The 22,737-nt window shown below is 34.5% G+C and overlaps 3 protein-coding genes across 5 annotated transcripts; 1 reads left to right on the forward strand and 2 right to left on the reverse strand.

The window, feature by feature from the left end:
- The first annotated feature begins 282 nt into the window (after positions 1-282).
- LOC133172522 (nudC domain-containing protein 1-like) lies at positions 283-21,195 on the forward strand. Of its 2 annotated transcripts, none has more exons than XM_061307428.1 (9): positions 283-394; positions 3,088-3,239; positions 3,756-3,941; positions 4,176-4,365; positions 4,619-4,807; positions 5,049-5,262; positions 5,414-5,555; positions 5,882-6,010; positions 20,617-21,195. In XM_061307428.1, exons 1-9 carry the CDS (start codon positions 283-285, stop codon positions 21,067-21,069), a joined length of 1,767 nt encoding a protein of 588 aa, XP_061163412.1. In that variant the 3' UTR covers positions 21,070-21,195. The 2 variants fall into 2 exon arrangements, with proteins under 2 accessions (XP_061163412.1, XP_061163411.1); XM_061307427.1 differs by lacking the exon at positions 20,617-21,195 and adding an exon at positions 6,170-6,791.
- LOC133206264 (uncharacterized protein SCO4629-like) lies at positions 6,872-15,975 on the reverse strand. Of its 2 annotated transcripts, none has more exons than XR_009723728.1 (3): positions 15,858-15,975; positions 7,572-7,695; positions 6,872-7,470 (listed from the first exon to the last, which is right to left on the reverse strand). XR_009723728.1 is itself a non-coding variant. In XM_061342210.1 (3 exons), exons 1-3 carry the CDS (start codon positions 14,782-14,784, stop codon positions 7,220-7,222), a joined length of 402 nt encoding a protein of 133 aa, XP_061198194.1. In that variant the 5' UTR covers positions 14,785-15,018; the 3' UTR covers positions 6,872-7,219. The 2 variants fall into 2 exon arrangements, 1 of the variants encoding a protein (XP_061198194.1); XM_061342210.1 differs by lacking the exon at positions 15,858-15,975 and adding an exon at positions 14,758-15,018.
- A 9-nt stretch (positions 21,196-21,204) lies between the features above and the next one.
- LOC133204632 (uncharacterized protein SCO4629-like) lies at positions 21,205-22,540 on the reverse strand. The gene is made up of 3 exons (XM_061340384.1): positions 22,358-22,540; positions 22,024-22,147; positions 21,205-21,926 (listed from the first exon to the last, which is right to left on the reverse strand). The coding sequence occupies exons 1-3, from the start codon at positions 22,538-22,540 to the stop codon at positions 21,451-21,453; spliced, it is 783 nt and encodes a 260-aa protein (XP_061196368.1). The 3' UTR covers positions 21,205-21,450.
- Between the last annotated feature and the right edge of the window lie 197 nt (positions 22,541-22,737).

Genomic DNA, 22,737 nt, shown 5'->3' on the forward strand with positions numbered 1-22,737 from the left:
GTTTACTTTCACATTTCACTGGAAAATCCCCTGCCTATTTTTATAACTCTTATCCACATCCGTTTAGAATTGTTTTTGGCAAAACGCATAATGTTGTAATACATTAAATTCGATTTAAGATTTTAAAATGCAAGTAGTTTTTCATAGACGTACAAAAATATTCATTATACAGCTATTTTTCTATCACAGTTTATCTTAAAATTAGCAAATTCATATATTTTGTTAATGGGATATTTTTTTATTTTCGTTCCTTTAAAAACGTAATTTCGTAATTTTACAAACATGGCGGACAAAGTAGAGTTACGCGTACGTCGCGAGCTTTTGGATCCAAATTTTGACGGATATAAGCTGAGTCTTGATCCTTTGCCAACATATACATGCAAATTAGACAATGGTAACGTTTATTGATAAGTTGTATACTGTTGTCATTTTCATTAACATTGATTTAAGAAGAGCAGAATGGAACATTCGCGAAATAATTTTCTGAAAAAGGTACCATTCCCATGAACAAAGCTTTGATTAGTAAAATTGATTTACATGAAAGCATCAATATTGTGTATAAATAGATTAAATTATTAAAAGCATGGGCTTTTATCTGTTTTGGGGCCACAAAACTATATAGCTAGATAATGAAGAGATTGTGCTGGATCTGTTTCACTCGACTGCATAGTGCCTAAAAAGAAAACTTTGCAAAAGTTGTTTCCCTTTGCAGGGTCAACCAAAAGGTCAAAAGGGAAAGAAACGACATTTCTTCTCTTTATGCTACCAAACATTTTGTCATGCTCCGATTTCTTTCAATGGGTAGTCTCATCTCAGAACAAACAGTATGTACAAGATGTAAATATTTTTTTCCAGTCAAATAACAAAGTTACAAACCAGAAAAGTACAAAGGCTACTGTGAAGATTCTGTGGGTTTTCCCCAAAGATGGTGGCCAAGGGACATAACTTTTGAAAAGTTTGGGTTCAACTATTTGGCCTTGGAAAAATATAAAGGTTTACTATTAATGCTAATATAAAAATGGTCAGTAGATAGGATTTTGTTTTAATTTTTTTTTTTTTTTTGAAATACAATTTTTTTAAGACTTCAAGTCTTCAAGCCATACAATATTGTTTTTAATGGTTAATAAGAAGTGATACTACAATCTTTAAACTGTTAATGAAGGAAAAATATATGAACATGCAATTTCAAGATTCTAGGAAAAAATAATATTTGGGTCGGTGCATAAAATTTGGGTCAATCTGATAACTGTAAACAAACATTTCTTTCCTTGCGCTAAACAGAATTGGTGATTTTTAGAAACCAAAGATCTATGTCCAGTAACCCTTTCACAAAAAATCTTAAGATTTATTTTCATCTTAAGAGAAAACCTATGATTTGTTTTTCCTTTTTTGAAAATACTTTGATAAGAGATTCTTAAGGACAAATTTGTTGTGACTTCACTAGCTAGAGCTCCAACCTTTTTGTATTTTAGAACTATTAATAATGTAAAAGGTCTAAAATAAAAAATAAATTGTTTGCAGGTGCCTACTTAGCTCACCTGAACCAAAGGCTCAAGTGAGCCATCAGATCAAAATTTGTCTATTGTCTGTTGTGGTGGTTAATTTTTCATATTTTCATTTATTCTCTGGAACCACTTCAATTTCAATCAAACTTGGCACTGTACAGATTAATACCAGTATGCAAGGTGAAACATCTTCAGGTAAAACAGATACAAGTTTGTACAAGTCATGGCCCCTGTGGGTAGGACAGGACCAAAATATTAAGGGACCAAAGGCATCATAAAAATGTATCAGAAAAATCTTCTTAAGAACAGGAAGATCATGATTGTCATTTATTATTAAGGATGTCAACGAATAGTCGACTATTCGACTATCAGTCGAATGGATCGACGATCGAATAATGAAACGACATTCGAATATTTTCATAATTAAATAAATACAATAAAAGAGTGATAACGTGATGGAATTCTCATTACAAAATTGAGAAACCGTCTTTCCCAAGAAACAGTCGATAATTTTCCTCAACAAAGAACAGTTGATTTTCCATGTACATATAAAAAGTACAGTGATTATAAGTGCTTCACTACTGCCGAGTACTGCGGGAATTATTTAGCAGTAACTGCCTGTGTTGTTTTTGTAATTTAAAATCACTCACCAATTTACTAGGCTTTGTTTGTAAAATTATTAATTGGACTTGATCTTATACCATGTACCAATTATTTTTTTGTTATTTTAAGATTGCTCAAACGCAAGGAAGAAACCATAACTTTGACATGTTTTGACACTCCGATAATTATTAAAACAATTCGCTTACATTTTAAACTGTATAAGGACATTTTGATAGCCAGAGCAAACAATAATCGAATAAGCAGTATCTAACTGTTTAACAATTTCACAGGCACTTGACGTGTGGATAGTGAGAGATTAACCCCCCCTCCCACAATTTATTTCATAATAAGCTTTAAAAAAAAATCTCCTGGCATTTTTTTTCTTTGCTTGCTTAAATAAAAACTGACTGCATGCACAGATCGAATTATGAATTCTATTGACGGGGAAATCATACATTTTGGAGAATTAGGAAAAAAAACATGCTATCTACGCATTACATTGCATAAATTTTGATGTTACTTTTTAAATAAATTTAAGTAAAAGGGCTTTCTGAATTCTAAATACGTCATGTACCAGTGAAGTTTGAAATACAATTTTATTTTCGGAAAATGTTCCGAATATATTCGACTATCGTTCGAATAATGCAATCGAATATTACACTAAGGAAAATAAATATTTTGACATCCCTATTTATTATACACATACAAGTATCCTCAGATAGTGCAAATATTCAAAATGTTCAAATATGTACTGTGAATTCAAGTTTAGTTATGTCATAACCCATAGGGGCTGGGGGAGGGGGGCACAATATGGGGTAAAAATGTTATGGTAACATATTGGAAATTTAAACCTAAAAGTTGTATTGATATCAAATATTGTGATCATATCTGCTCTAGTATACTCTAGCTTTCAACTGGGTAAAGTTTGATGACAGGAGGGATTTAAATTGATGCTTACAAATGTACTTTGATTTTACAGGCATTGCCTTTACATCACTTTCGGAGGATCAGTATTCCTACCATCATGCTAAATTGTTCGGAGTCCACAATCACCTATACCTGGATCCATGGAACACGGACTACATTTACTTTATTGACAGTGGCTGGAGTATAGTTCAAGCACTATCTACAGTAAGCACAGTGAAAACTGTCTAATCCAACACCTGTGCAATCCGTTTCACTGTGGAATCCAACATTGATTTTCATTTTAATTCTGTCTATTCTGACACAAAATTTGTCTCTAGTGCATGTCAGACAGGTTTCACTGTAAGGTGACTTTGTTTGTTTTCTTAAATCGAATAAGGAGGGTGTTGTCATATTTCTTGTCTTGCTTTTATTTTGATTTTGAAAACAATCTGAAAAATGTCAATTGTGCTAAATTTTAAATGCGCTAGCTATTTAATGGTGTAATTGATGTAGTTGAATTCGATACATGTACTAGCTACATTTACATTTAAAGGGAGAATGTAAACCTCTGCTTCTTTAAAATGATATTTTTCCCCAAAATTCAATGAATGTTTCAGACCCCAGGATTACGAAACTGACTCAGACTTTCAAAACTTAACTCGTCTGTTCTATAAGTGTAAACTATTAAAATTTGTGATTTATTAATTGCACTTAAGATACAAAAGTTCTATCTTTTACCAGGGAGCCGGTGTCACCATTACCAGTAATGCTGGAATCATTCCTGATCTGAACAGGCAGAACTCAGTGAATGGCCGACTAAATGCCTCCCTGTGTTTTGTATCAGAAGACATGGCTGTGGTTGGAGATGGTGCTGGAAAGCTTCATTTGTATTTCACTGGAGCTAGGAATTGTTCACAGCTCTGGAAGGTTTTTAAGACATTTAATATTGTATATGGTCATAGCCTTGGCTTGATATGAAGTCATGAATTAAGCCACTGGTACTAGTGTAAAAAAAAATAAAACAGTATTATGTCATAATGAGGTCTACATGTATTTCCTTATAAGAACTTTTAAGTCGGTGCCATAATTAGGGGGTTAAATTTCACATTAATATTTCCAGTACATCAAGTAATCTTATTCAGATTTTTCGACTTTATGCAGATTGTATTTTCTAATGATCCACTGGAGAACAGCACCCCATTCCTGTTGGTAGATGCAGTGCTGCATACAGTGGACAGTGCATACAAACTGGAATGCCTGTGTGTACATGTGGTAGAGTGTGATGCTGAGCAGAAAGACAAGTACAGAGCTACACATTTAACAGTCATGGAGTGGATTACAATATCCTCAGGTAAGTATCCATTTTGTGTGTATACAGGAGCCTGTTTTTGTAACTGAATAAAATTCAACATTAACCTTAAAAACATAACTTGATGTTTAAGCTTCAAAGAATATATTTTTTCCTCTACGTTTTTCACTTTTTTGTAATATTCTAGACAAAAATTCACTTTTTACAAAAGCTACATATTGTTAAGGGTTACCATTTTTTCATTTGATTAAAAAGAAATTAATTGATGAAATGAACTTTAAATTTTTATTCACAGGAGATAAAATTACTTGGGTGCAAGAGCGAAGTCGACGTCTTTATGGGAGAAGACCTTTTGATTATGCTGCCTTCAGTAAGGACGGATCTGCTCTGATTGTTGGGGCTGAGGCAGATTTTGTCTTTGAGTATGACTCACTGAAGCCAGTTAGAGAAGAGGAACCCATGGAGGCAGAAACCAATGGACAAGGTCAGGCTTCAAGTTTAGAAACTCTACATTGTCAGAAAAGCATGAATATATTGGAATTTCCCATTATCTTATCTGAAATGATTATATTTTATCAAAATGGTATGAAAAAATGCATGTAGCAGTGATTAACCAGTATTTAACACCATGAACCACATTTAGGCATTACGGGGCATTTTTTAAGGAATGTCATGTAACACGCAGATGGATGTAGTGTTAAACAAGTGATTTACCCTGTTTGTAGAAAAGCCAGAACCTGAATACACCTGGTCACAGAATAGCGAGGAAGTGACTGCATTGTTCACTTTACCCAGTGGTCTGACCAAAGCAGATGTGTACTTCATATTATCACATGACTTCATTGACTTCGGAATCAAAAATGGAAACCATTTGTTGAAGGGTCAGCTATTTGGAGATATAGATGTAGAAGGTAGCACTTGGAAAATTCAAGACCAGAGGTAAAAGACGTAGAGAAACTTGATTTGCTAATTTTTTGTCCATTATTTAGTCCCAAAATATATATATTACATGTACTTAGCCTATATGTTGTGGTTTTGAGAAAATGAGATTCATGTTTTTGGTCATTATTTTTATAAACTCCCAAAACAGGGTAGAGTTGACTTTGAGTAAATGCGAGGAGCAGGTGTGGTCACATATTGTAGTGGGAGACAATCGTGGTGAAATGACTATGGATCCAGCAATGATAGCTCAGATCCACGAGAGATTGGCAGGTCTTACCTCCGACCAGCTGGTGAGTACCATATGCAGTAAAACACGCTTATAATGAAGTGCCAGGGATGGAAGATTTTGCTTCGTTGTAAGCGTAATTCATTATATTCATTAGATTCATGATGTATTTTAAAGTCACAGGAAATGAAAAGCACTTCGCTGTAGGTGTCATTTCATTAATATAAGTGTGTTTTACTGTACATTATAAAAGTTGTGTGTGGTTTGTCAAGTTGTTCTTTTCGATGTCTTCTCTTAAATCACTTTGCAAATTTCAACTACTTGAAAAACGTAAATGCAAAAAAAAACAGTTTTTAATTATAAGGTGAAAATTTTGCCCCAATGTTGTAGAATCCTGATCCTGAAGAGGGGAAAGAAAAACCATACAACTCACAACAGCTCGAGGAATGTGATGTATTCCCAGAGGAATCCTCTTCTTTAATGAGGTTTGATGGAGATACACATAAAATAACACATCAGGTAAGCTTGATAGGTACAGTGTAGTTGCATTATCATGTGTATATTTACAGCTATAGGGAATAAAACCATTTCAATTTTAAATTGTTAATTTTTTTTGCATGATTATTATGTAATTTTTTATTCTTTCATGAAAAGCTTTCTTTCTTTTTAATTTGATAGACAAACACAGGGAGCCATCAGTTTCTTTTCTCTGCCTCGCTTGATAAAGACAAATCCTCTGCTCTCTGTTTACGTCATGATGTTGATGGCATCATGTGGCAACCAGAAAACCAGTGCAAAGAAACAGAACTTCCATGGCAACATGTGGCAACATTCAATGCATTTGGTTATGTTCAGGCCTCTAAACAAAATCGAAAATTTACCTTATGTGCTCCAGACTGTTCATTTGCTGTTATTTGTGACATATGGCGACATGCCTATGTATATAGACAGCCAGCACCTATTGCAACTCCAGTCAGAAATCGTAAAGATGGACGGCAAATTAGCCATGTTGCCAAGCAACAAGTGGTTTCACTGGAGTGTACAGATCACATTGTTGGTATAAAGGCAACATCACAGAAACTCTATATTTTGACTGAATCTGTGTTACATGCTGTTCAAATCAGTTCATAAGAATACATGTGTATGCATGGCAAATTCAGTTCTTGGCCCTCAGTTTCAAAAACAAGCATGTTGACTTAATTTTCACACATTCATGAAAAACATGCTTTTGATCAGAAAAATCTTTACATTAATCTGGTTTAGAATCATTTTTAGCCATCAATACATGTATCAATTTTGTTGTTTTCAAAACAAAGTTTTTGTTAATTTTAATATAGCAATGAAACAATAAATAAAACTGTTTACTAATGTTGTGTGCAATTTTATTTGATGAGCATTTAAAAGTGGAATGTATATTTTACAGTCCAAGCACTGGGCGTGTTTATGTGCATCAAACACAATTCTAACAAACTGAGGAACACTACAAGCATAATAATCTATGATTAAAAATTAATTTGGTCATTATACATATTTGTGTTGCGTAACTTTTTGTAGCTCTGTAGAACAGTATCTGGGATAGTCTGTGGAATCTGAAAACCTTTTTGTGGATAAATCTGTATTCTATGTAGACATCCCATCAGAGCACTAATAACATCACGCAGTGATCCCACTTCTGTATTGGGGTAACTGAGCATTGGAATTGGCGGTGAAGTCACCAAAACTTGCAAATCAGGAGTTTCTCTGAAGCCTGGCCATAGTTTCATGAATGTGGCATAAACTCTTCTTTCCATGTATGGCATCTGCACCAAAAGTATCTTTTTTTTTTGGTAATAAGTTTCTTTGTTTCAGGATATTGTATGAAAAGCTTACATTTTCACCTGTATTAGTAGCTTTGGGTTCCAACAGAATTTTATTTTTGTTGACACCTAGAGATATGGCCCTATCTTTAAATATCTCAGCTTCAGATTTTTTCCATTTCCCTACATGGAACACAAAACAAATATATATAAAGTCAGGTTATTCTGCATTTTAAATGACATCTATATTCATAAATTCAATAAATGAAGAAGAAGGAATTCACCTCTAGTATTTGCACCTTCCTTTCCTGAGAAGAGAATCCATGGTGCCATTCCTTGACGCCACAACATGGCAGCATGTTCAACTGTTCGTAAGTCATGGTTTCCTAGAACCAATATAACATCACTCTGTAATGAAAATCATTTAGTTTATTAAAAAAAATGACCTGCTGATAGTTTCTAGATCTATATATTATTTTCGTGGTGGTGATGGTGGGGGGGGGGGGGGGGGTTGTTACACCATTTCTGTGAAGAACAAAATCAATCCCTTAAAATTTTATGAACTTTATTACCAGATATACTCGTGCTTCTGAACATGCATGACCACTTAAAATACATATATGCAGCTGATAGATGTAGGATAATCCGAGATTCCTCTGACTCTAACCCTTATCTCGGTGGAGATTCGGCTGGGCTAGATATTTGGTCTGCTTTTATTTTGTGACATGTGACTCTAACCCCCGCACATGTCACAACATATTTACACCCACTGAATATTATTTCCTTTATTTCTTATAAAAACCATTGCCGTTAATCAGTCCATATTAAAACAACACTAAGCAAGCCACCAGCATAGATTTCTTAAGCAACGGCTGTTCTATCAATTAAGCATACAATGGCATACACACCTATAATACAATATTTAACATATTTAATTTACTTCGAATGTTTTTTTTTTATAATGATATAGATATAAACAATAAAATGTCTTTCTTTCTTTTTTAGTACGGGAATTAACGTTGCACCTATTGCAGAAAAAATTCACATAACCCGCGTAAGCGGGTTATGTATTTTTTCTGCAACAGCTGCAACATTAATTCCCGTACTAACAACCAAAGTTTAAATATAAATGCGGGGGTTAGAGTCACAGACCTGTTCAGGTCCAGTACATTTAGCTACGTAGCTAAAATTACCTACCGTAGCTTTATTTACCTACCTCAGGTAGCTTTATTTAGCTATTTCAAGATAACTTTTCACAATTTTGCTTTTCATTTTAAAAATACAAAAAAAAAAACGCAAATATTAAATGACTACTATATTTATACTAGGGATTATATAAAAAGCAATCCAAAGCAGGGATAGTTCTAACATTGCTGCGTTTGAACACTTTTAAGGAAAAGATGTATTTCCATTGTTTGAGTAACTGTACACCACCTTGTGTGCAATGGGGCGTGGATAAGTATGATTGCCTCTCATTGTGTTCATGTTAACCAGAACTAGTTTTCTTTGTTATTTCATTTAAGAAGTAACTGTTTGGTCATAAATTAACTGTTGTATATAGCCCAAAACTTTTAGAACTTTGATTGCGCAGAAAAAGACACATCTCCAAGAGTGATTTTTTCAAGAATTGTTTTCAGATGAGTTCAAAGTTGAAAATTATCACTGCATCAAAGTGCAGTATTCTGCACTTTCTGGGGGAAATGCTAATTTAAGAAATAAGTTTGATTTAGTAGCTAAATAAAACTATACTTCAGGTACGTAAATAAAGCTATGTAGGTAATTCAAGCTATGTAGCTAAATCTAGTGACTGTACCAGACCTGCTGGGGTACTACTAAACAGAGAACTCTAAAGAACCCTAGAGAACCCTAATGATTTTTTAGCAAAATTTGCTCGTTCTTGCGCATTCAGGAATCACTGGATATTTATTACGTGACTATGGTTATGTATCTTTAATTATTTCTTGTTTGTAAATGAAATATTTATGTTTTAAATTACCAATATATCATACAAAAACAAAATAAGATTTAAAAAAAGAATATTATGCCAGGTGTTATGCTTATTTTCAATGGAATACTAATGTATGAAGACTTCATCATACTTTGTGTAATTTTAATTATTTTTTCAAATAAGTTTACGCCAAGTTTCGCGGCTTTGCAGGCCATTTAAAAGTGTCCGAAAACATATCATGAAAATTAGTTATATGAATCCTCTACCTTCGTTTTATATTCTCTGAAAATTTTATAAAATTCTTCTGCATCGTTTTTGTGTAATTAAATCCCAAACATGCCATTGTTGTCGTTACATTTTCGACGTCATTCTATTGAATTATATAAGAAAAACGTCGTTTTCGGCTCGTTTTGAGGCAAGATTTTGTTTCAAAAAATACCAATAACTTTTAAATGGTGCAGACGAAATTGTTTCCCCTTTGGTATTTTAACAAAGAATTGATTTGAAATAAATCAATGTGAAAAAATTAATATGTCTTCGGGTTAGTTTTCGCGTAATTTAAATGTGGATAATTGCTTTTATATCGCAAAATGTAACATTTTTAAGAACGACGTCATAAAATATCGCGACGACATGCTTGACGTCGTGAATGTCTATCCGATATTCAGTGCAGAAGAATAAGATAATTTTTATAAAAAAAAAAATCACGTCTATCTGCTTTCAAGTGACCCGTGAATCGTATCAAAATAATTCAATATCAATGAAATGATTATTAGGCATGTTTCTCTTCAGATTAGGTTTTTTTTGTACGTCTTATATTTGTGAAAATTCTCGCAAGGGACGTTAAACAAGTCAATCCTTTAGATTCTTTCTTCCAAATTACTTTCTTTATGTGTTGTTTTCTTATCGTTTCTTTCTTGTTTGTTTTTGTTTTGCATTTTTTCGTAGATTAGACGTATCCTTACATTTGGTGTATTTTTCTTTTCCAGCGTGCTGGCGGAAAACGCTATCCTCTAATTCAAGTAATTCAAGTACATAATTTTTTTTTATTTAGACCATTCAGCAAGGCGCTCAAATCTACGAATTTCTGCCAAATATCGTCCCGGCTAAATACAATATATTTTCGGTGTATATTTAAAAAAAATATTTAGTTTTACATACCACATTTTCAGAGGGGTAAATGGGACGAGAATTTACAAATTAATTTTATCTGACGTTATCAACAGCCATTTTTTTAGAACATTAATTCTACTTGTTGGACATGGAAAGCAAAGTAGCGAATAAAATCTGTAGGTATATATTAAACAGCATTGCATGCTGTTGCTTAGGGGACGACCATTTCATTCGGGGGGGGGGGGGGGGCTTACAGATTTTGTAAATAAATAATCTGTCCTCGAAAATGTTGAAAATAAATAATCTCTCCATGACTACCGGTAGTTCTAGCCCCCCCCCCCCCTTCAAATGGGAGTTTTCAACTTTGAGGTATTTCTTTCTTTTTGTTTTTTGTTTGTTTGTTTGTTTTTTTTTTTTTTTTGCTTGTCAGACTTTTTCCAGTGAAGCAGAAATAAATAATCTGTCCTTCACCGACATGAAAATAAACAATCTTACTCAGTAAAATTTGCCACCCCCTCTCCCTCAAAATCAAATAGTTGTTCCCTAACAGGAGGTCAGTGTCGCTAAAAAATTGTCTTTATGTTTCATCGTACCTTAGCAGTATAAACTTGTAGATTTATATATTTTAAAAATACCCTTTTTTAAAATATAGGTTAATCTTTTGATGTAACAGGAGTATTTGCGATTTTTTTTAAATAATGGCTTCTTTATTAATAAAACAAACTGTTAATTCAAATACGATCAAAGGAAAAAAGGTCAGATGAATCTTATGTCCATATCGTTTCGCGATACCAAGTGAAAACAAATCAATCGCAATTTCTCGGGCCTTTCCGACAAGCCGAAAAACAACCAATTGTATTTTCCAAGCTTGCAGGAAAGGCCCGAGAAAATAACAAATAATTAAACGTTTTTGATACTTCCAGTGTCGATCATTCGAATCGTAATAAGCCTTCTTCACTAAATTACCAATTCCAACAAAAGTTATATGTAAGTATTGCATCGACTATACAAATCGTAAAAAGTCTTCATTATGTGTGATAAGTTGTTGCTTAAATAATATAACACTTAACTACCAATTCCAAGAAAAGTTGTAGCTAAATAATAATATACTGAAGAATTTAATAAAACAAAAATCATCGCAGATTTCTTTTTCTTTGTGACGTCATAATCAAATGTGCACAAGAAAGTCGCCCAAATCATATAAATTGCGTACCCAGTTTTAACGACGTCATCAAACCCGCGACCTACTTTAATGACTAAGAGTTCTATATAACTTAAAAAATGAAATTAAATAAAAAACATGTGGGTACCAGGCTCTGCCTTTAATAAAAAACAAGAGGCCCAAGGGTCTTAACGGTCACCTGAGTATAACACAACAATTTAGAGGATCCATAGAGTATAAAATGAACTGAAAGGTGACGCTTTGTTGCCCAAAAGCAAGAAAAATAGGGTGATCAGGATCAACAAAATAATTAGTCTAGTATTCATTAACAGTTCATAAATTAGGTTCTAATCTGTTCCCCATTTATCACTCTCACCATACAGTACATTAACAAACTATCAGTGCTTCTGTACTATTTTAATCCCTTGTTGAAATCTCTTACATTGGCCTCTCTTGGTCTTTGATGAACATTTAATAAGGCAAGCTATTTTTGTCTCATTTTTATTTATATATTACTTGCAAGTCTACCTGATCATTAAAACTATGAAAGTACTTTTTGTATTATACAATAAAAATTCTTGCATAATTCTCTTATTCTATTAACCTTTCAAGTATATTATTTACAGTGATTAATTATCAAAAGTAAATGGCAAAGGGGAATAACTCCTCTCAGTAGAATATAAATTAATAGAGCCCTGGCCAGGACCAGAACACTTGACCAAATGGTCCAGATGTTCAAAAATCTGGTAAAAATACCCTTCCTTATAATTGTTTTTTTACTCTTTTTGCCTCTGATATGCCCAGGCGCAGAGAAGATTTCTAAAGAAATAATGCATTTTTACTACAGATTCACTATAATATGATCAATAGCACCCCCCCCCCCCCCTCCCCACTGAGAAACACCAGAGCCACTCACCCTGGGACCAGAGGTTTGCTCATCATAAGTAATCACTTTGCTTATCTGCTTAACAATAAGGAGCCGACAGGATTATTTGATAGAATTAATGCATTTTCACTATATTATCAAGAGTCCCAACCTTACACCAGCACATCTGACCCAGGGGTCATGCAATTCACTACTCTGGAAGAAGCACTCTTGCTTATCATAATTATATACTTATAGCTTCTTTGCTTTTTAACCAGAAGCAGAAAAGAATATTTTTCAAAGAAATTTTGCTTTATCACTATATAATCAATAGAGCCCCCCCCCCCCTTTTTCACCAGAACCCTTGACCCTGGGACCATGAAATTCACAATTTTGGAAGAGGCATCCTTGCATATCATAACAATGTACATGTACTTAGTTTGTTTAAATAATACCCAGGAGTAGAGAAGAAAAATGCACTTTCACTATATAATCTATATAGCCCACCCTAGCATCAGAACCCCTGACCCTGGGGCCATGAATTTCACAATTTTGGTAGAGCTACCCTTGCTTATCATAACTATGTATGCAATTTGTTTCAATAATACCCAGGAGTAGAGAAGAAGATTTTCAAAGAAATAATGCACTTTCACTATATGATCTATATAGCCCCACCCTATCACCAGAACCCCTGACCCTGGGGCCATGAATTTCACAATTTTGGTAGAGGGCTCAATGCTTAATTATTACAGTCATGCCAACAGTTTGACTGCTTGGTGTCCAGTAGTAAAGAAGAAGATTTTTAAAGATAGCATTAATTTTGGTGGTTTTAGCCCCACCCCTCAGGCCCCAGGGGGGCAGGGACCATGAAATTCACAAATTTTGTTCCTCTTCACAAATAGATGCCATATGCTAAAATTGGCTGAAATTGGTTCAGCGGTTTCAGAGAAGAAGCATAGGCACTCCCCAGCTTAATTGTTAAAAAAATATATATCTACTATACTATAAACATAACGTACTGCAAGATTCAACCTGATTTGATTTTATTTCAATAAATGACAGCTTCCGATGTCTGAGAAAAGTCCGACTTAGGCGAGAAATTCTCGCTATTAGTCAGAAAGTGCCCCTAAGCGGAATCCAACATGGAGGCTAGTTTCATGCCTTGTTATGTTTATAGTATAGTAGATATATATTTTTTTAACAATTAAGCTGGGTAGTGCCTATGAGAAGAAGCTGAAAAAATTCAAATGTTAACACACGACGGACGAAAACAGAAAACAATAGGTCACCTGAGTGACTCAGGTGACCAAATAATGTGAAAAAGAATTGTAAAATTATGTGGTAAAATTATAATTTCAATTAACAACGTATTTGAAATTCAGTCGGGATCGAGATGACTTAAAATATTACACTAATCTATGTTGTTACATTTTCAATTTTTTTTTCGAGGGAAAACATCCATAAAAAATTCATGTTATTGATTTTATAGACAGAATATGATTTATAAAGTAAAAATAAACTCGATTCTTTCGGGTTCTCTTTTTAGTTAAGGACCGGACCTGCTGTTTACCCATATTGTTGTCTCTCAGTATTTTTTTTTTTTAATTTGTCAGTGAGATTTGGCATTTGCCCGTAAGATTCACTTTCCACCGACTTTACATATATTACTAGAGCACAACTAAATTTTTGATTACCAAAACATGGTTTAATATCATTATTCCTTGCTATCTTTCGAGGGGTTTCTGTCATTTTTTAAACCATCGCGTTTTGGCAACCCGACATCACTGAAGTGTTTGAAATCCATCTCTTTGTTAACAATTAAAAATCGTCAAACTGAGACAGATCATAACGAAAACTAAATGCTGAAATCCAAACGACAGATTTTCGTATTTACATAACAGCAAAACGTGAGACGTATTTTGGACTCAAAATACGGCGAAATCGTAAGAGTAAATAGGTCTGGAGTCAGAGGAATCTCGGATTATCGCCAAACCCCCTAACTCCGTCACTTTCGGGAAACCCTGTGCTGTTTGTAAACGAATGCGATTGTGACGTCATTTTTTATATGCTGAAAATCTACAATCAGATGCCGAGAAATTATTAGGCCTACAGTCAAATTCAAGAATGCGTCAAAAATAAATAACAATTACACGTGATCTATTGTACCTATCATATTCCATGTGAGATCAGTAGGTACTTTTTCCTTTATGCGCTATTCCATCGATACCTCCGACAGGTGCGTCGGGTAGACTTTACTTTACCGGTCCCCAAATCCGCAAGATCCGCGTGCTCATTGCACTATGACGTAAGACTTGCGTCACTCAACTGATTAGGGTTGGTTTTGCACATTTTTCGACTGGTTAAGGTTAGTCTTGCACCCACCTGAAAGATTAGGGTTAGTCCTTCCATAAGTTTTCAACTGATTAGGGTTAGTCTCGCATCCATCCGAGAGATTAGGGTTAGTCCTCGCACATGGGTTAGTCTAGCATCCGCCTGGGAGATTTGAGTTAGTCCTCGCATACCATCTGAGAGATTAGGGTTAGTGTCTTGTTCTTTTAGGTTAATTAAGAAATTCAGTTGCATCTGTATTTTTTGCAAGATCTTAATTCAGCTTCAGCGACATCTCGTTGGTTTGTTTACATGAAAAAAAATGGCTAAGTATAGTACAAAAGAAACCATTCGGCAAACCTCGGCTAATTCCGTCACCTTCATCAAACGTTAGATGAGGTACGAATCGGCCAAGGTGTGCCGAGTGAAAAGAAACGGCACTAAGCATGCGCCGCACGTGCTCCGTTCACAATTATTTCGTGTCTCCTTTTCACTGAATAAACAATAGTTATATTACTTTTTTTCAGAGAACGAGGTTAAAAACTTCGTTTAAAAACGAAGTTTTAAACTGAACTTTTAACCGTAGAATTCGATTTTGGGGTCAAAAAGGCTTAAAACTTCATATTTTAAATTTTTTTCGATCGCTCACGCGATCTCATATATATTGAAGTCGCCTACGGCGACACTATATTTTAGCGCGTTTTTCTGGGGACCGGTAAAGTCAAGTCGTTCCGGTGCGTCAATGTGCTCATTTTTACATGTCAATCATATTTATGAAGGTCTTTGCCAAAAGATTAATATGAAATTCCATATTGAATACGGCTAAAAATGTTTCATTTTTCGTCTCAATTTGCCCTAATACGCTACACGTTGGAGATAACGTAGCGTGACGTTATTACATATAAATACATATAAAATATGTTATAGGCCTATTAACGTACGTTATTTTTTCTCTTGTTGATACTTTTCCTAAAATATAATTTAATACTATTTTAAATCTTCAAAACTAATTTTCTATACTTACAAGTTTAAGATGAATTTAAGGGAGAAAAACCTAAACTGGAAAAAAAATTCTAATTAATACGTTGACATATTGTAGAGGGCCCCGCTGAAGGAGTTTAGTTAGTAAGGGATAGATGTAGGAATATAAGTACTTCTGAAATTTCGTGTCCAAGAATCAAGAAATCCCATATTTTCTTAGCCTGTAACTGGTGATCATCGGGAACAAAGCTACTGTCGTTAATGCAATGTAATTTACATCCATTTAAAAGAACTAAAAATCCGACGAATAAACCACGGAGATTGGTACTGTTTACCATGACGTGTTATTTTCATGTTTCAATGGCTATCAAAAAATATATGAAGTATATTTATATATAGAGACAGGTCATCTCGTCTAAATCAAAACGAGGCTCTGGCACTCCGGAATGGCATTCGTAACTACTCGGCCATTTTCAGAGAGAGAAATAATTTATCGTTCACGGAAATAGCCGAGTAGTTACGATTGTCCGGAATGGGTCCTTTCTAATCTCGGAATCGGTGGGCGTCAGACCAATATCTAGCCGAGCCGAATCTATAAACAGCTCCAGTGCACCCCAGGATGTAGCCTCCTATGTCCTGAAAAAAATAGTTCCTGTCAAAAAATTTATTTATTTACAAAATACATTAAATTTACTAAGCACAGGTACCAAAGTTGTAAAAATAGCCTGGAAGAAAATAAAAAAAATTATCAAAAGAAAGAAAAATTAATTTTATATGTATGGAACTACAACTGATAAGTTCATTTTGATTGGTAAATTACCGGTGTGATACCTACGCCATGTGTTTATCTTAAACCGGAAGTACGAGTTCGTAAATTTGAAATCTGGATCCCGACTCAAATTCAACATCTGAAAGAAAAAATTCCATTTTTCTCAATTTTATTTTTTTCTGAAAATTCAAAAACTTGAGCGGCGGGTTTGTAAACCTAAAAATAAAAAAATGCTGGCCTTAAGAGTCAATGAAGAAAATAAACCAGTTCGAACACGAAAAACCTAACCGGGGGATTTTGGTTGGACACTTCTCTATTCTTTCATATATATACTCGACTCTTCTTACCAACTACAGTGAACTTCTGTATCCTTTGGGGTGGTAGTGGGAAAAGGGGGGAACTATTTCTTCCTTTACATTTAATATTTGAATTTCGCTGGATCCGCTACTGAGATTAATTGATTCCTACTTCACGATGAGAAGGGAGTGGACTTTGCTTTGTCATAAATTATAAGTGCATTTATGCAATTATATCGGCATTAATTTGAGGTATAGGAATGATTTAAAACTAGAATTCATTACTATGAAATCTGCTGGAAACTGGGAGAAAGGATGTCTTTGTCAATAGTGCTATGTGCTAAAAGATCAATGTCATATAGAATATGTATAAAAAAAAAAACCCTGGAAATATTTTCTTGAACGCATGTCAAACTATTTTTGCCACACTGAAATAGAATTTTGTATGTGTTAACCCCCCCCCCCCCCCCATTTCTGCCACTGCTTAGGCTACACAGAAATATTCTCTATTTAAGAACAATAAAATTTTACCCTTTCCTCTTATGCTGTCTGTCGTAAAGCCTTATTAGCAAGTCCTTGTTTGTGTAAAATCAATCTTACGCTGAGTATTAGTAAAATGTTAATGCATGTATATATGTATCTCATTTATTTCTTGACAAGCATTACACACATTCAATACTGCTCTATTTATTCACATGAAAATCATAATGTGAAAAATGAAATTGAAAGTAGTGACTGTTAAGTCACCAATAAAAACACAATTACTAAATTTATTACATTTATAGATCAATAGATTATGATGGGTTTTGAGAAGAAAAAACCGAAACATCATTTATATATCATATCACCGTCCTGCTTACACTTATTATTTTATGGGAATAAGACATGGCCTAGCGATTGGCTCGTTCGCGAAGATAATTATCCACGAGCTTGGGTTGCTACGAATCTTGTGGATATTTCTCGCATATGCGTATGAAAGTTGTTTAACAGTATATAGCATTCTCTATCCAGAGTTGTCTTCCGCTACGCTACCTGAATGTAGGAGCGAAGCGGGAACGACAACTCTGAATAGAGAATGACAGTATAGATATAAGAATTTATCTTGATGTTAGGGCCCTGTCACACCAGCTGCGTTCACACGGAGTTATTACGGTGTTGTTAAATTTTTAAAATCGCAACGGAATCGCAGGGAAATCGCACAAATTTCTGTAAAATTTTCACAATGTGAAGATGTCACGGCGTCCCCATGCGTTTCTACGGCGTTCTCGCGGCGTGCTACTGCGTTCCCTCGGAGATCTCTTCGCGATTGACTGCGCTTCCGCGGAGCTTTTATGGCGTGTTAGGAGTTGTCACCTTGCGTTCACGGCGTTCTCACGGCGCTTGCTGCGTTCACAATACAATGCGTTCTTCACTATGGATATACAAATGTATATTCAGAAGGAGCGTATCACATTTTTTTTTTTAAAGATTCAAGTCACATGACGAAAATACATCTACTTATGCCACAAAATATTCTTTAATTGAAAATAATCTATTTGAATAATTTAGTACTAAATTATTGATAGTTTTATTATTAAAATCCTTTTTTCAATTATATCAATTCAGATGTGTTTTCTTCTTTTCTTTGATTTTATTATGAATGTAAAAATAAACACACTGAAAAGTTGTTATAAAATTTAAGTAATTCCACCGCAACTCCACTGAAACAACAGCACAAGTTCTGATGTAATTTTTACCTCCCAGTTCTACTCCCATGCTCTTGGTCAGGAGTGCAACAAATACGTTAGAATTATTGCTGATCAAATATGAGGCCATTGCTCTTGTTTTGTGAGCTAGCTGACAACGCTCTAACAACGCCGTGAAAGCGCATTGTGATCGCCAATGGACGCTGTAGAAACGCCAAGGGAGCGCAATGACTGCAATGACAACTCCTTGTTGTCGCTGTGTAATCGCAGTCAAAAAATCACAAGACAATCTCATTAGAAGCGCCGTAAAAGCAGTGACATCTCCAAGGACTCCGCGAGGTCTCCGTGGAAGCGCAGTCTATACTTTCAAGGAGCTCCCATGCACTGCGTTGTTGGAGATCTCGCTGCGCTGCTACGGCGATCATACTACGTTTCTACTGCGTTTTTATCAGACTGCGATCACACGGCGCGTACTTTGTGCATGCCCAAAGTGCGCGCCGTCCCCTGGCGTTCTAGGAGACCCTACGCGACCCTACCGTGCTCAGTGGAGATCTCGCCGCGTTGTCACGGCGCTGTAGGAGACTACTGCGCTCAACTCGGCGTATTGCATTTTCTGTGGACGCCGTGCGATTGCCGTAAGGACGCAGTCCCGGAGTGACAGGGGTTTTACATGTACTCTCTTTGTTTATATACATTCAAAATTATCATCGAGTATAACACAAATTTCTACCTTAATTAATTTCTTCAGTATATATATATATATATATATATATATATATATATATATATATATATATATATATATATTCGAACCACGAATCAGAAAATATCTATATTTATATTTCAGTTAATGAATACTCTGTTTATTCTTTCATGGGAATGTTGGGAATTCTCGTGAATTCAACTTAGTCAATAGCATAGATCTTCAATTTTTAAGCAGATTTAACATTTGTGTTTTTGGGTGATTTTCTTTTAAATATAATTCAATTTTTCCACAAAATTTCGCATTTAGGAATAACAAGTTTTAATGAGTTCCGTATTTTACGAAACTCCTCTCAGTTTCTCTTTTACGTACATGAGGTTTTACAAAAGGTGTAGAAAACGATGAGACATTCAATTGATTGTTACAAATGTATAGGAAATAAGTCCTTTTAACTTCTGTGGACTTTTTCTTCTCTAATAATTTATTCAGATATAGATTTTTAAAAGGCCTAAATATTAACTATTGCATGGATCTAAAAATACCGCAGTTGAAGTCATTTTCCATGGAAAACATCTTTCTCTTTTTTTTCAATTCTATCCTAATTGACTGGTATATCAAATAAACACCTTTATCTGCTTTTTTTTAATTATTATTTTATGATTGTAAATTGTTATGATGTTGATTAAATAAATACCTATTGCCAATTATTCAATTTCAAGTCCTATATTCGTATATTGGTACTTTGTAATCACAAACTTTAAGGATGTACAACACAACACCCCCCTCCCAAATTCCTGTCGTTTAATTTTCGTTATTTTTTTATTTATTTTATACATGACTATATCCACTATGTGTATGCACATTTTGGACAACTTAATCGTTCGAGTCGTATTTGGACAGGAATTAAGTTCCAAAAGTTACCCCCTTTAGCTGTCCACGAGGAGAAGCAAGAACAGGTTTCCATAAGACTGTTTTTGGCCCATAATGAACTTTAAATTAATTTGTTTAGTAATGTCTAGTAATGTTTCATCTGTTATATTTTATAATTTATTTGCAGAACCAACGCATATTAGTCACGTGAGTCCCTCAATGGTCCCTCTAAAAGCATCTAAGAGGGTTATGGCGATTTATTACATGTAGTAGACTATTCATTGTAAAAAACCAAAGAAAGATTAACAGTATATCCATACAACTCACAACAACTGGAGCAATGTGACATATTCCCAGACGAATCCTCTTCTTTAATGAAGTTTGATGGAGATACGCAATAAAATTACACATCAGGTAAGCTTGATAGGTACAGTGCAGTTGCATTATCATGTGTATATTTATATAGCTATAAGGAATAAAACCATTTCAATTTTAAATTGTTAATTTTTTGCATGATTATTATTTATTTTTGTATTCTTTCATTAGAATATTTTTAAACTTATCAGGGACCTATATACCTATATAGTATATAGGTCCCTGAACTTATAGACAAGCACAGGGAGCCATCAATTTCTTTTCTCTGCCTCGCTTGATAAAGACAAACCCCCTGCTCCCTGTTTACGTCATGATGTTGATGGAATCATGTGGCAACCAGAAAACCTGTGCAAAGAAACAGAACTTCCATGGCAACATGTGGCAACATTCAATGCATTTGGTTACGTTCAGGCCTCTAAACAAAATCGAAAATTTACCTTATGTGCTCCAGACTGTTCGTTTGCTGTTATCTTTGACATATGGCGACATGCATATGTATACAGACAGCCAGCACCTATTGCAACTCCAGTCAGAAATCATAAAGATGGAAGACAAATTAGCCATGTTGCCAAGCAACAAGTGGTTTCACTGGAGTGTACAGATCACATTGTTGGTGTACAGGCAACATCACAGAAACTCTACATTCTGACTGAATCTGTGTTACATGCTCTTCAAATCAGCTCATAAGAATACATGTACATGTATATGCTTGGCAGGTTCAATTCTTGGGCTCAGTTTCAAAAACAAGCGTGTGGGCTTAATTTTCACCTATTCTTGAAAAGCATTCTTTTACTCAGAAAAAATCATAACATTTGTCCGATTTTTAATCATTTTTTATCCATCAGTACATGTATTAATTTTGTTGTTTTCAAGGCAAAGTTTTTTGTTAATTTAATATAGCAATGAAATAATAAATGAAACTTGTGAAATAATGTTGTGTGCAATTAATTTGATGAGCATTTAAAAGTGGAATGTATATTTTACAGTCAAAGCACTCAATGGGGTATTTATGTGCATCAAGCACAATTCTACTCCACTGAGGAACATTAAAAGCATAATTATCTATGATTAAATATTAATTAGGTCATTATACATATTTGTTTGGAGTAACTTTTTGTAGCTCTGTAGAACAGTATCTGGGATAGTCTGTGGAATCTGAAAACCTTTTTGTGGATAAATCTGTATTCTGTATAGACATCCTATCATAGCACTAATAACATCACACAGTGATCCCACTTCTGTATTGGGGTAACTGAGCATTGGAATTCGTGGTGAGGTCACCAAAACTTGCAAATTGGGAGTTTCTGAGAAACCTGACCATTGTTTCATAAATGTGGCATAAACTCTTCTTTCCATGTATGGCATCTGCACCAAAAGTATCTTTTCTTTTGGTAATAAGTTTCTTTGTTGCAGGATGTTGTATGAGAAGCGTACATTTTCACCTGTGTTAGTAGCATGGGGTTCCAACAAAATTTTATTTTTGTTGACACCTAGAGATATGGCCACATCTTTAAATATCTCAGCTTCAGGTTTTGTCCATTTCCCTACATTGAACACAAAACAAATATATAGTCAGGTTATCAAGCATTTTAAATGACAGCTAGATTCATAAATACAATGATTGAAGAAGAAGGAATTCACCTCTAGTATTTGCACCTTCTTTTCCCGAGAACAGAATCCATGGTGCCACTCCTTGAAGCCATAAACTAGCACCATGTTCAGCTGTCCGTAAATCATGGTTTCCTAGAACCAATATAACATCACTCTGTAATGAAGACCGTTTACTTTAGAAGAAATTACGAAAGGGGGGGGGGGGTCTGTTAAGAGATTCGTGGTGCCTGGACACTATTTCTCTCAAGAAAGAAATCACCTCATTCTGAATCTTTTTAATAAAGTTTATTACCAGATATGCTCATGATTTTAATCATACATAGCTACTTAAAAAATATATGTAGGTGAAAGGATTATTTTATACCTTTGAAATTTCATGTCCAAGAATCAAGTAATCCCATATTTTCTTCGCCAATAACTTGTGATCATCAGGAACAAAGCTACTGCTTTTAGTGCAATGTAAATTCCTCCTCAAAGCACATTTAAAAGAACTAGAGATCCAACGAATAACCCATGGAGATTGGTACAAGTGAAAGTTGTTCATCATGCTTACGCATGACGTCATTACTTTCATTTTTTAACGAAAAATAAATCGTTCATTGTGTATGAAAGAATATATATTGTCAGTAGGCATTTATACATAATTTAGTCGGTGTTTTTGAACATTTAAAACAGAGTTAACTGCATCAATTTGGAAAGTTTTCTTCAAAATGAAAAAATGCATCTTTGCTAATTTTAATATAT

The sequence above is a fragment of the Saccostrea echinata genome, unplaced genomic scaffold (assembly GCF_033153115.1).
Source record: "Saccostrea echinata isolate AGI-Se365-2 ecotype Australia unplaced genomic scaffold, CSIRO_AGI_Sech_v1 ptg000054l, whole genome shotgun sequence".
NCBI lineage: Eukaryota > Metazoa > Mollusca > Bivalvia > Ostreida > Ostreidae > Saccostrea > Saccostrea echinata.